A 13,023-nucleotide genomic window follows, 5' to 3' on the forward strand; every position below is an offset into this window, starting at 1 on the left:
CCATCTCTGGTGTCGACCCATAGCCCAGGATGCTTTTAAAAAGGCAAGCATGGAAAAAAGCAAGCTCATGCCTGCCCTAGTGGGAGGGGCTTTTTGGTCATTGGTACCTCACTAACACCAGAGCTGCACAGAGCAGAGCAGCAGCAGGGAGGAAAGGATTGGAGTGGGGCCTGTCTGGGGAGGTGCTCTTGGAGTAGCTGCAGGGATGAGGCAAGGCCTGAGTTGGTGTCAAAGGATACAGGGACTCCCTAGGCCCCACCTTCATATGCAAATCTTCTCTTAGGTCCTGGTGGTTTGGGTGCCCTTTTGAGGGCCCAGGCTATTCATGTCTCTTTCATATCTCTTTCATTTGTAGGATGGATGGAGCTGGTCTTTTGCCTGTGGGAAGGGTCACTTGCTAGGCATAGTTCAGCAGGGGTTAGGGGTGTGGGTAGAGCAGGGAACACCTCCATCACCATTACTATCCCATCTGCAAAAGCTGGATGATCTCTGCATCTCCCTTATATGGTACTCCCACATCTTCCTCGGGAATTGAGGCAGTGAGGGGTTAAAATAGCCAATCTCCGTGTATTAGTTTGAGAGAGCTGCCATAGCTGAGTGCCGCAGTGGGGTGGCTTAGGCAGTTGAAATGCATCTCTCACAATTCTGGAGGCCGGAAACCTAAGGTCCTGATATGGCAGTGTCATTCCTGGGGAGGGCTTCCTTCCTGCTATTTGTCTCCTCTTTTTCACACCATTCTCTGTGCAAATCTCTGCCCTGCTGTCTCCATACAAGGACACCAATCACCCTGGGTTAAGGGCCCTTACAGCCTCATTTTAACTTCATTCTCCCCGTGGAGACCCTAGCTCCAAACAGTCACATTCTGAGACTCTGGGCATTAGAGTTTCAACATATGAACTGAGGGGACAAAGTTCAGCCCATCACACCTGATCCTGAGCCAGAGACGACACAGAGAAGTCCTTTCTATAGAAGATGGCAACAGGGGCCAAGGGCCAGAGGGACCCAGGTGCTTCCTGCAGCCTGAGGCAGAGCAGAGCCACCCACAGAAGACAGGACCAAGCCTGCACTGCTTTGGGGCAAGCTGGGGCCCAAACAGAAGCACAGAGGGCTGGGTGGGGGAGGGCTCAGGTCTGCGAGCAGAGTCAGGATGGGTTCAGAACCATGCCAAGGATTGCAGTGGGCACCCTGCCTGGCCAAGGAATAGGCACACATGCCAGCCCCTGTGCATGTGTGTGTTTGCATGTACCCACTCCCCTATCAGTGTAAGATTACAGGCAACTCCTTTGCGTTGAGCATATCCAAGGTGGGTCCAAGTAACCATTTCCACCTGACTCCTTTGTAAAGCAGTTCTGTCCTCTCTCCTGCCTCTGGGCCTGGCCTGATCTCTGTCCAGTCTCCGTGTTCGTCTTCCACCCCCAACCCACCAAGTCTGCCTTCAAGAAGGCTTCAGGCACCTTCTTCTCCCCAAGCTTGTGCATGCTCCTTGATGCTCAGCGGCCAGAGCTCAGTGCTGAAATGCAGGCCAGTGTGTGAATTAACACAAACCCAGGCACACACTTCGATATACAGGTACACAGTGTCCCTGAAAACCTGCACCTTCTTTCTGACTGCAGAACAAACAAGTGGGAGAGCAGAGATTAATTAGTGCTAGGACCTCAGGGACCCACCCTGCCCCACCCATAGAGGGACCTCTGGACCCCAGAAGGATGGAATGATGCACAAGGGGGCCAGGAGCATGATGCTGTGTTCCAGTGACATAAATACAAAAGCTAATATTCCACCGTCTTCCCTGGCTCCCCTTTCTGAATAGCAGCTGTTTTCTTAATAGGAGGACTTCCCCATCAGAAACTCATTGTCTTCTTCTGCAAGGTTGTTGAAAGGGGACAAGAGCCACTAGGCCCAGGGCCAGGAACCCTCCCCCAGTGGCCATCCAGTGTCCTCTTGGATGCCTTGTTGGTGAATTCATCGCTCCCATATGTGCCAGTCACTTACAGGCAGCTCATTCAGAGAATTTCTTTCTTGCAGCAAGCACTGATAGAGGACCTACTTTGCGCTGGGCCATATTCTAAGCAGCAGAGTTCAAGAGGGAGCAAAGCAATGATTGTGTCAGCAGGAAGATCAATTCCCAGTGGGCACAAGCAGCAGACACGTGATTGCCATGAAGGAAATGAAGCAGGGAAGGGGCTGGAGAGAGATCAAGGGGGCTGTGACATGACGCTGTAGACAGGACGACCAAGGTAGATGTCCCTGAATGGACTGAGAACACAGAGAGGGATGTGTGATCATCAAGAGGAGAAAATTCCAGGTGAAGGGAACAGCAGACAACTGAGGCCCAAGGCAGAAACACTGGCTCAGCAGATTCAGAGAGCAGCAAGATCAGTTTGATCTAGGACTTTGGATTTTCCAGACCAACTCTCCACCCCAGGAACCAGAGAGGGTATGCAAACAGATTTCCCCAGTCCCTTCCTTCACGCTCCTCTGAGTCCAGTGCTGATCTGGTGGCCTCCACCCCCACCGTGCCTCCGAGGGGTCCAGATGGTCAGCTGTCAGGTTAGAATGGTGAGAGGGGGCAAATGGGCCTAAGTGCCACTTAGCAGCCTCTGGGGGCTCTTGGGATGGCTGTGGAGGGCAGGGTCAGTGTTCTGACCTCCTTCGCTCCACCCTGCATCTTGAGCACTCACAGCCTTCCCCAGGCTTAGTTGCCCTTCTCCAAGCCCAAGGGACAAGCACGATGACCAGTCAGCCCAGACCCAGCACCCATAGGCCCCAGACATCCCCACGACGTGAGCAGAACTCCCTCTCCTGCAGGCTGCTCTGCAGCTCATAGAGCATGTTCCATCCCTTAGTCTGTCAGCCACTGTCAACATCCCTCTAAGGTAGGTGGAGCTGATGTCATTTTAAAGGTGGAAACTGAGGCTCCAAATGGGAAGCAACTTTCCCAGGGAGCTTGTGGCAGAAAGAGGCCTTGACTTAGAGTGTGAAGCCTCTGTTTGTCTTCTTCCTGCTTCCTGCTTCCTGCTTCCTGCTGACTCCCTGGCTCAGGACATCACCTGGATTCCCACAGGCATGCCTTGGGCCTATCAGCAGGCTGCAGGGACACGGCCTAGGGAACAGAGCTAGCCATGCAGCGGAGATTCCAGGCACCGGGCAGGAGTCTCTCCTCTCTACAGATATCTTCCTCACTTCATCTCACACTCCATCGTCCACCTCTGCTCCAGCAGCAGCAAGGCTTCTTGCAGGCTGCAGAATCTGGCTGCAGCCGCACCTCCTGAGCAGCAGTGGGGGCTGCCAGGGGTGATGGGTCACCCTGAGGAGCAGGGACTCAGTGAGTCCAGTGGGCTGGGCTGGTCAGGAGGAGCCCTAAGGAGAAGCGGTGAGACGGAGTACCACTTCTCTCACAGCTGACCTGTCGGCCCTTTGCAGCACCTCAAACCAAATGCCTTATTTTTGAATAAGGAAATTAACCTGCAGATTTTTAAAACAAGGTGGAGACCCTGGGTCCTTGAGAACGGAACTCCCAGTTCACTGCTGTGGTGAGGAACTGAATGTTTGGAAACTGTCAACGTTCAAGTGACAGCGGTAGCACAATGACTATGCAAGGACTGCATGCAGTATTTAGTACTGACTCAGGGTCTCCTGTTTGAGACTGAGATGTCTGCCATTCAACCCATGTGGATCAACTGTGACCTGTTGAAGGGTTGCCTGGGGCAAGGCCTGGTGGACAAGTAGCTCCCAGTCTCAGGAGGTGAGAGGACCCTCTGAGAATAACAAAGTTTAGGAGAATTCCCAGGAGCTGAAGGGATATCCTGAAGGGCTTCCTAGAGAAGGTGGCATTGGAGCTGGACCTTGGAGGAAGTTCAGATTCATACAAAGAGAGTTGGATGCAGAGGGGAGAGCAAAGGAGGGAAGACAAAGGAGGGTGATGACAGTGAGCTGTCTGGTTATTCTGCCAGTGGGGCCTCAGGAAGAGCCCACAGAAAGGAGAAGCCTGGGGCCAGAGGTAGAGGATCCACACTCAGGCATGAGCTGGGTTTGGATTTTATTGTATACACAGGCAGGAGAAATTCTTTAATGAAACCTATATACATTTGCACTTGTTGTGCAATTTATAGTGTTTTCCTATTTGATTCTCAAAGCAAATGGCAACACAGCACACTGCAAGACCAATATTATCATCACTTTCATTTTAAATTCAAGGGACATGACTCAGAAAGTTCCTGGGAAGACCTGCAAAAGCATCTCCTGCTTCAGGCCTCGGTTGTGGATCTTTCCTGGTCCTTGACAGGGCCACCAGGTGTTCAGCTCGGAGTGAGGAGCACCAAGTGTGTGCAGGATGGACCATTGTGGTCACCATGGAGACAGGAATATCAAACAGAGGGTGAGATAGGGTCAGGAGAGACCCAGTTAGGCAGTGTTACATCGTCATCTCAACAAGAACAAGGCCAGAACAGAGACACAGTCCTGCAGGTAGAGGCCGGAGGAGCAAGCCACAAGGCAGAATTGCTAGGATTTGGCAGCTTCCTAGGTGGGGGTGGGAAGGGGCCGGAAGGAAGGAGATTCAAATACAAGCCCCACTTTTACATCTAGGAAACTGAGGACAAAATTTCCTGTTCACATAGAGTGTGGTGAGAGGGAAGGGGAAGAGGTGGGGGTCTCTGGAGACCCTACATCAGAGGTAGCAAACCTATGGCATGCATATAATTTGTTTTTAAAACAAAAGATGTTAATGTATGAGTTGTTTTTTCTAAACTAAAACCTCAGTATTTAGGTTTAATTGCAGTGTTGGCACTTTGCCATAAATAAGTGGGTTTTGTGTTGTAGTTTGGGCATTCATCTCTAAGAAATTTACCATCACTGCACCATCTGAGACAGCAGGTACAGTAAAGGGATAGGATTTGAGAATTGAATGGCCCCAGGTTCAAATCATGCTGCTGGCCCTTTTGCCCAGGTGTTTTGGGTACACTCCTTGTGTATGTGCCTTACACCTTAGTGCTTTTATCTGTAAAGTGTAACAATGGATACTCAAAAACAAAGCTCTTGATAGGAGAGCAAATGCATTGATGGAGACCATAACAGTCCTAACTCCAAGGATGGACCACAGGCTCACACCAGCAGGCATTGATCAAGCCCTGCGCACATCACACAGCAGGTGCAGGTCACAGTGAGAGTTATCGCTTTCTTGTGTTGGAGTCCCGCTCAGCCCATTATGCAGGAGACTTCAGAAAGCTCTCCCAAGGGCAGCAGGAGGCAAAAACAGTCTTCATACTCCTTAGGTGAGCCTGTGGACACCAGCGTACAGAATCTCAGTAAAGCTTCACCCCCAGGTTGCAGAGCAGAAGTGATGGAAAGGCAAGAGGGTAATTAACACGGCAAGAAGAAGTACTAGGCTTGGTACCTACTAAGCTTGGTACCCAGAGTCATAGGCAACCTGCCGGGCTTGGGGAGCAGATGCTGTCTGTTGGGGTGGGAGTCATGGTGGCTGGGGGCTCTGCAGGCATAGCTCAGCCTCTCCTAACTGCAAGCTTCTTTGTCTCCAGCTTCCAGCCGCTCCCACACAGCCAGCCCCACCCCGAGGGGGCCGCACCCCAGCCCGGTGCTGCCGGTCAGCTACCGCCTGTCGCACACGCGGCTGGCCTTCTTCCTGCGGGAGGTGCGGCCCCCGTCTCCAGCGGTCACCAATGGCTCCCTCCAACGCTCTGAGCCCTTCGTAGTGTTCCAGACCAAGGAGCTGCCCGTCCTCAACGTGTCCCTGGGACCCTTCAGCACCAGCCAGGTGGTGGCGCGTGAGCTCCTGCAGCCATCCAGCACCCTGGACATCCCAGAGCGCCTGACAGTCAACTGGAAGGTGCGGGCCTTCATCGTGCGCGCACGCGTGCCCGCCTCGCAGCCCGTGGCACAGGTGCTGTTCTACGTGGCCGGCCGAGACTGGGACGACTTCGGCGTCACTGAGCGGCTACCCTGCGTCCGCCTGCATGCCTTCCGCGATGCCCGCGAAGTCAAGAGCTCCTGCCGTCTCAGCGGGGGCCTGGCCACCTGCCTCGTTCGCGCCGAGCTGCCCCTGGCTTGGTTCGGGCCCCCGGCGCCCGCCGTGCCGCCCAGCGCTCGCCGCAAGTCCCCCGACGGGCTGGAGCCGGAGGTGGCAGGGGAGGCCCAGCAGGCTGAGCTGTATTACACCCTGCACGCCCCAGACGCCGCAGGCGGTTGTGGGGGCTCGAGGCGGGGCCCCGGACAGGGAGTGGGGGCGCGCGCGGAAAGCCCCACACAGCATCCGCTGCTGCGCATAGGCAGCATCAGTCTGTTCCGCCCGCCGCCGCAGAGGACGCTGCAGGAGCATCGGCTGGACGGCAACCTGATGATCCGCCTACCCGACCGTCCGCTCAAGCCCGGGGAGGTGCTCAGCATCCTCCTCTACCTGGCCCCCAACTCCTCCTCGCCCTCCACCCCCAGCGTGGAGCACTTCACACTCAGGTAGGGGGGGACTCTGTGGGTCAGCGGCCGGGAGCGCGGCTGGCTTTCCTTCCAAAGTCAGAGGCGTCCCTGACCCCTTCCCTGGCTCCCAACTGGATCCCCGTCCAACAGCCTAATCCCAGCTCTTCTGTGTATCACTGGAGAAACCTCAGGAGACACTGCGCTTTCTTGAGGCTCTGCCTGTGTTCATACCTGTGGGGTTGCTGTTGTGGAAATGGACTCAAGGTAAAGGGAAGTCGGTTTTCATGTGTCTAATATGCAGAATGATGGGATTGGGGCTGCAAGGGCACTTAGATCTCAGCTGGTGCACTTCTCCCCTTGTAGAGATGGGACAGGGGCCCAGGAGATGGCTTAGAGACCAGAGAGCAGTGCTCCTCAAAAATGAGCAGGAATATGCTCCTGTTGGCCTCTGGCCCTGATTCTAGAGTTGGGAGAAAATTTTCCAGGAATCCTAGTTCTTTCTAGATCTTGAGACTAACACAGTTCATGAATTCAAAGATGTCTTAAGTCCTGTGCCTTCTCCACAACATGTAACGATGTTTCACGGTGGGGATCCATGGTCTGAATCATGTTAGGGGGTTCTGAAGACATAAAAAGGCCCCATAAAAATGCTGCCCCAAACAAGCAGCGCTGGCCTCCAGCTTCTCTGAGTGTTGCCTTGTCTTCTGAGCACGCTACATTAAGAACCACATATTCCTGGAAAGAGGCTTCTCCGAGTCAGTGACTGATATCTAAATATGAATGAGTTAGATTAGTCATCAAAGGTCTCAGACTACATTAATAGTAGAACAGAGAGAATAAGGGAGAAGGCAACAACTATACATTAGTCATAGCACAGCTAAAGTGCTGCATTTGCAATAGGGCACTACTCGAATGTGTTCAGTGTGTCTGGAGAAGGGTGACTAGGTGATGAGGTCACTCAAAATTGTCAAAAAGCAACAGCTGGAGGAAAAGGAAATAAGACTCAGAGAATGCTTCCTCCTTTCTTTAGCTGTTTGAAAAGCTATCACCACTGAGACGGAGGGGAGTTGTTCTTTTCTTCTAACCCCGCAGCTGTTATAGCTCAGCTCTATAGAAGGAAGAGACTCCTAGTCCTTATGGGCTTTCTGAAAAAGGCCCGGGGTATGTGTAGAAGTAGTGCCACAAGAGCACGCCAAGTGCGTGGGAGAAGTGATTGCTGCCGCACTGAGCAGCAGCGTGCTCAGCCATGTGATACCAGACTCCCCAAGCATTAAGTCTAAGATAACTCACCTGCTCCCTCTACCCCAACTGCAGCTACGGGTAGTGAGCAGGCAGGCAGCCTGTGACTCCCACCCTGACCCACTGTCTCCACTTCCTCCTGTTTGTTGCAGAGTGAAGGCCAAGAAGGGTGTGACCCTTCTAGGCACCAAATCTCGGAGTGGCCAATGGCACGTGACGTCGGAGCTGCTGACTGGGGCAAAGCACTCCACAGCTACTGTGGACGTGGCTTGGGCCCAGGGCACACCCCTGCCCCCATGGTGAGTCTGCTTCTATGCAGCAGGTATCTAGGGGGATCCTCAGTGGAGAAGGCAGTCTTGTGTGTGATCTGAGGTCCAGGCCTGAGGCCGGGGCACCTGAATGGACTGGGACAGGCTCACAGGGCTCAGAGGACACCCACCAAGGAGGGAAAGGGTCCCCATTAAGGGTGCTGGAGCCTCTGGGATGCTCACTGCCCTCATCCTCTGTCCTTCTCCTGCCCCTTCTGGCAGGGAAGGCCAGGGTCCCCTGGAGATCCTACAGCTGGACTTTGAGATGGAGAACTTCACCAGCCAGTCAGTAAAGCGCAGGATCATGTGGCACATTGACTACCGCGGCCACGGCGCCCTGCCTGACCTGGAGAGGGCAGTGACAGAGCTGACAGTCATCCAGCGGGACGTGCAGGCCATTCTGCCCCTGGCCATGGTGAGCAGGAGGGTGAGCAGGCCGGCGGATGTCTGTGTCCGTGTGCCTGTGGGAAGGTGCGTGTGTGTACTTCGGGAGGGGGGGTGTACTCTGTATCTGTGCCCACGCTGAGGACAGCAGTGAGAGAAGTCCTTGTGGAGGGCCATGCACTTGAGTGTCGAAGGCCATGTTGGAGGAAAGACTCCTAATTGTCAGAGATGAGGAGGATGTTGCAGGTAGAGGGGGTCTCAGGGGCAAAGGAGCAGCAGTAAGGATGTGTGTGGTTTGCACAAAGGAGCAATGGGTTTAGAAAGAGTGTGGGGCTGACAGGCTGCAGTGCTGCTGGGACCATTCCTGGGCACCTGGAGTGGCCAGGGGTATGTGCTCGGTGTCACTGCCCAAGCCAAGGAGGCTGGAAGATGCTGTGAAGAAGAGGTAGGGGCTGGAAAGACGTACTTATTGGCAGCAGAGTACGGGACCCTGAGGCCGCCGCAGCAGTCCAAGGAAGCAGACCATCTGAGGAAGGGCCTGAGGTCAGGTGGATGCCTATCCCTTCACACGCTGTCCCCATGAGAAAAACACGCATCTGAGGAGTGGCAGCAGCCAGGAACCCTGGCCTTCGTGGACTTGTTCCAGGAGAGAAGGGGACAAGAAGCAGAGGCTCCTTCCTCTCTCCTCCATGTAGGACACAGAGATCATCAATACAGCCATCCTGACAGGCCGGACTGTGGCCATCCCTGTCAAGGTCATTGCCATCGAAGTGACCGGCCTGGTCCTTGATGTCTCTGCCTTAGTGGAATGCGAGTCCGACAATGAGGACATCATCAAGGTAAGCCTGCTAGCTGTGGGGCTTCTGGGGAGGAAGACCTCAGGCCTTTCAGGGAAGCGGAATCCCAATCAGAGTCCAGGTGGCTCCTGTCACCTACCCTTAAAGATGACACTCACCTACCTGCCCTGGACTCCCCTCATGCAGCAGATCTCCTCTCCCCCACCCTGTACCAAGTTTACAAATCCAAAGCTCACTGCACTTAGCACAATCAGCCTCTTTCATGTCTTCTGACCGCATGGGTTCTGCCTCCCAGCCCTACAGCCACTCCTGGTGGGCTTCTAGTAGGCACATGGTAGGTCTCGGGGAAGGCAGTGGTGACAACTTGAACTCAGCCCCAAAAGTCATTACTGAGCCCTGATATGTGACAGACCCTGGATAAGGGGGATCAGAGAGGGAGAGGAACCCTCAGAGACTTGGTCTGAACACAGGGTGATGGAAACCGGTGGGGGAGATGGAGCTCAGGGAGGAAGCCTCCTGTGAGTCAGGCCAGGACTGAAGGCTGTGAACTGAGGCTCCGCTCCCACCGCACACCCCAGATCTTCCAACTCCCAGGCCACAGCTCCCTCCTCCAGCAGCTCCTGCCCACAGCTCCTGCCCTCCCCCAGGTCCTCCACAGCCCAGTACACAGGACATTTATCCAACGGGATGACAGTTTGCCAGCTCCCCAGAAGGCCTCTAGACTTGCTTCTACTCTAGCTTTGGATGGTGGTCAGAGGTGAGATGGGGCTGGAGTTAGCGGAGAAGGCAGCCATGGGAGAGTGCGCCCAGCCCCAATCCCCACAGGGTGGGTGAGCTGTGTGCTGTGCCAGGCTCCAGCAGGACATCTCTGGACTTTCTCACATACTCTTTCTCCGTGCACTGCCTCTGGGGCCCTCTAGGTCTGGGAGCTTGGGGCTCCACGTCCACTTCTGACCTCCAGTGAGTCAGAGCAGAGGCTCAGCACACGGCACCCCTCCATTGGCATGGGGGTTTTGCTGCTCCAGACCATGGGGCCATCTGCTGCTGCAGGCTGGGACAACACCAAATGCACCTGCTCCCACGAGCCCTCATCCAGCGCCTCCTCTCTACCCAGACTGTCCCAGCCCAGTGATGGCTCACCTACAGAAGGGAATTAAGGAGGATTCTAAATGGAATTTGTTATGAAACTCAATGAAACACACTCAGGTTCTGTGCAGGGTTTGTCAGCATTCTAAATGGAACTCACCAGCCTGCAGATGGAACTCTCTGCCTTCCCAGGTGGGAAATGAACATTGTTGGCAGGGCTGCTGTCCACACTTCCTTCTACCTACCTGTGAGATGCTTCAGGGAGCTGGCAGGAGTTGGGGTGGTCCAGGGGCTCATCTCATGATAAGCCACCATCCTAGCACCCACCCCCACAGGGCCTTCCAGGTGCTACCAGCCCACTGGCTGCATGAAGGATCTTCCCACAGTCTGAAGGCCCTGGTCCATGAGCATTTATAGGCAAGCACCCAAGACACATGTGCGTGCAGGATCTGCTCCAGGGTGCCAGGTGTATGCGTGGGCACGCTTTCACACACAGCCATCTACACTTGCCCTGGAGCTCTGGCAGTGCCCCTCTGTGAGTAGGCACTGGTCTCCACCAACATGTGCCCAGTGACATGTGGTTCCACCCAGAGAACCTCGAGGAATGCAGCTTGCTACCCAAGTGGGAACATGCTGGAAGCTTCCCCCAGGCCAAATCCATGCTCTTAGATCGAGGCTTTCCTCCCCAATTCTTCAGCTCCACCCCTGGCTAAGCAGCCTCCCATCTGACACTGACCACCCTCCACTTGTAGCTCCCACAAGTCAGAAACAGCCCCTAGTAAACATGTTTGCCCGTTGACCCCTTGGCAGGGGCAAAACATCTCCTGCCTTGGACCCAGAGGAATGATCTCTGGAGAGCAAGGAGAGACAGAGATACAGGTGTCAGTGCCTTCTCTACTTGGCCCCTCCCCTGCAGTCTTGACTGTCTGTCTCTGTCTCCGTCTCTGTCTCTATCTCTGTCTCTGTCTCTGCCTGTCCTTGTCTCCCTCTCTCTCTCTCCCTCTCTTTTCCTTTCTTGCTTTCGCTCTCTCATCCTCCCTCTCACAGCCTCCTTCCCATGCTTGGAAGACCTGCAGGGTAAGATGGTCATCTTGCTCCTCCTTCTCCCTAGGTATCCAGCAGCTGCGACTATGTATTTGTGAGTGGAAAGGAGTCTCGGGGGTCCATGAACGCGAGGGTCACCTTCCGCTACGATGTCCTCAGTGCCCCCCTGGAAATGACCGTCTGGGTCCCAAAGCTGCCTCTGCACATTGAGCTCTCAGATGCCCGCCTCAGCCAAGTGAAAGGCTGGAGGGTACCTATCCTCCCCGACCGGAGGTACAGTGCCCTCTCAGGACACCCTCGGGGGGACACAGCCTCAGCATAGTCTGATCTGTATATGTGTATAAGGCCCTAGGCACACAGTCTATGAGTCAGTTGTGCATGCAACAAACTTTGACTGAACAGCTACTAGGCACGGGGCACTGACAGGTATTTGAGATGCAGGGTGACCGTGGCCAAGTGCCTGACTCAGCCCAGCTCTCCCCAGGAGGGAACCCAGTCATGCACATGCCACAGGGCACACTGGTGATAGGATGCCTTGTGTGCAGAGTCAAATGCACAAAAAGAAGACCTCCACTCTCCCCAGCAGAAATCAAGGGAGGCATCTTGGAAGAGTTCACTCTTGAGCTATGTCTTCATGGACAGGTGGAAGGAGAGGCCAGGGGGACAGAGAAAGAAAACAATCAGGCTGACAAAACCTAGCAGTCACAGGACGGGCACAGACACCTGTCTGCGTGCACCCCAGCCTGAGCACACCAGCGGCCAGATCCTAAGTCCATAAACACTGGCACACCGTGATGCACCCTACTGCCCGGCTGAAGTGCAGTTCACACACCTGTGGCTTATCTTGGGGGCATGTTCCTGTGTGCCTCGCATGCTCCACTCACCCACTCTGTGCTGCAGAGCGAAAGCCCAGCAGAAGACAGAAGCAAAGGAAAGAGTCGGGCAGCTGGGAGACAGGGCGGGAGAGAGAAACAGGCAGCCATGGGGTGCTGGGTTGAGTGCAGTTCCATGGTGATTTGCAAGAGCAAGCCAGTGTCAGCCACAGCCACTCTAGCTCAAATGTGCTCACAGCCACCTGGGCATCCTGGTAGAATGCAGCTTTAGAGCCTGCTGGTTTGGAGTAAAGCCTGTGAGTCTGCAGTGTGGACCCCTGTGATGATGGGGATGCCACTCTAAGTAGTAAGGATGTAGTGAACTCTGAAGCCAACAGCGTCCTTTAAATCCTATTATTTACCAGCTGCGTGATCTTGAGCTACTTACAGAACTTCTCTGTGTCTTATTTTCTTACCTGTATAATGGGCAAGGCAATACCTCCTAAGATTTTTGTGAGGATTGAATTGGTTAACACGAGGAAAAGAGCCCCCTGTGTGGATGAATATTCTGCTTGGTTGATACTAACCAAGCACCAGATGGTTTATCTCCAAAACATGCCTTCGTGGCCACAAGTCTGATTTTAGCATCTTTGCCAGTTTTCCTGGGTTAAGGATTTCCCTACTCAAGTCCAGGTTTCCTTTTTGCATGACAGTTTTTCTCTTCCTCTCACATTTTACTGGAACCTTCCATGCTGGGCTTGGAAATCTCCTAAGTTTGTCATCCAAGTTTGTTAAGTGACATCCAAGTTTGTCACTTACAAATTCTACTTCCCATACATCTCCGGGACCCAATTCAGCTAAGTCTGTGGCACTGCATGGCAAGGAGCTGCTTACCCACTCCAGTTTAGTGTCCACACAATGCCA

The 13,023-nt window shown here is 54.2% G+C and overlaps 1 protein-coding gene across 1 annotated transcript in view; it reads left to right on the forward strand.

The window, feature by feature from the left end:
* The window catches only part of Tmem132e (transmembrane protein 132E), a 52,586-nt gene that overhangs the window by 34,914 nt on the left and 4,649 nt on the right, over positions 1 to 13,023 (forward strand). Inside the window, exons 2-6 of the mRNA XM_005402843.2 lie at positions 5,538 to 6,468; positions 7,821 to 7,967; positions 8,199 to 8,391; positions 9,056 to 9,199; positions 11,355 to 11,560. Of these exons, the coding sequence (XP_005402900.1) occupies positions 5,538 to 6,468; positions 7,821 to 7,967; positions 8,199 to 8,391; positions 9,056 to 9,199; positions 11,355 to 11,560 (1,621 nt within the window). The remainder of the gene's footprint in view (positions 1 to 5,537; positions 6,469 to 7,820; positions 7,968 to 8,198; positions 8,392 to 9,055; positions 9,200 to 11,354; positions 11,561 to 13,023) is intronic.

The sequence above is a fragment of the Chinchilla lanigera genome, unplaced genomic scaffold, assembly GCF_000276665.1.
Source record: "Chinchilla lanigera isolate Chin_1 unplaced genomic scaffold, ChiLan1.0 scaffold00080, whole genome shotgun sequence".
Lineage (NCBI taxonomy): Eukaryota > Metazoa > Chordata > Mammalia > Rodentia > Chinchillidae > Chinchilla > Chinchilla lanigera.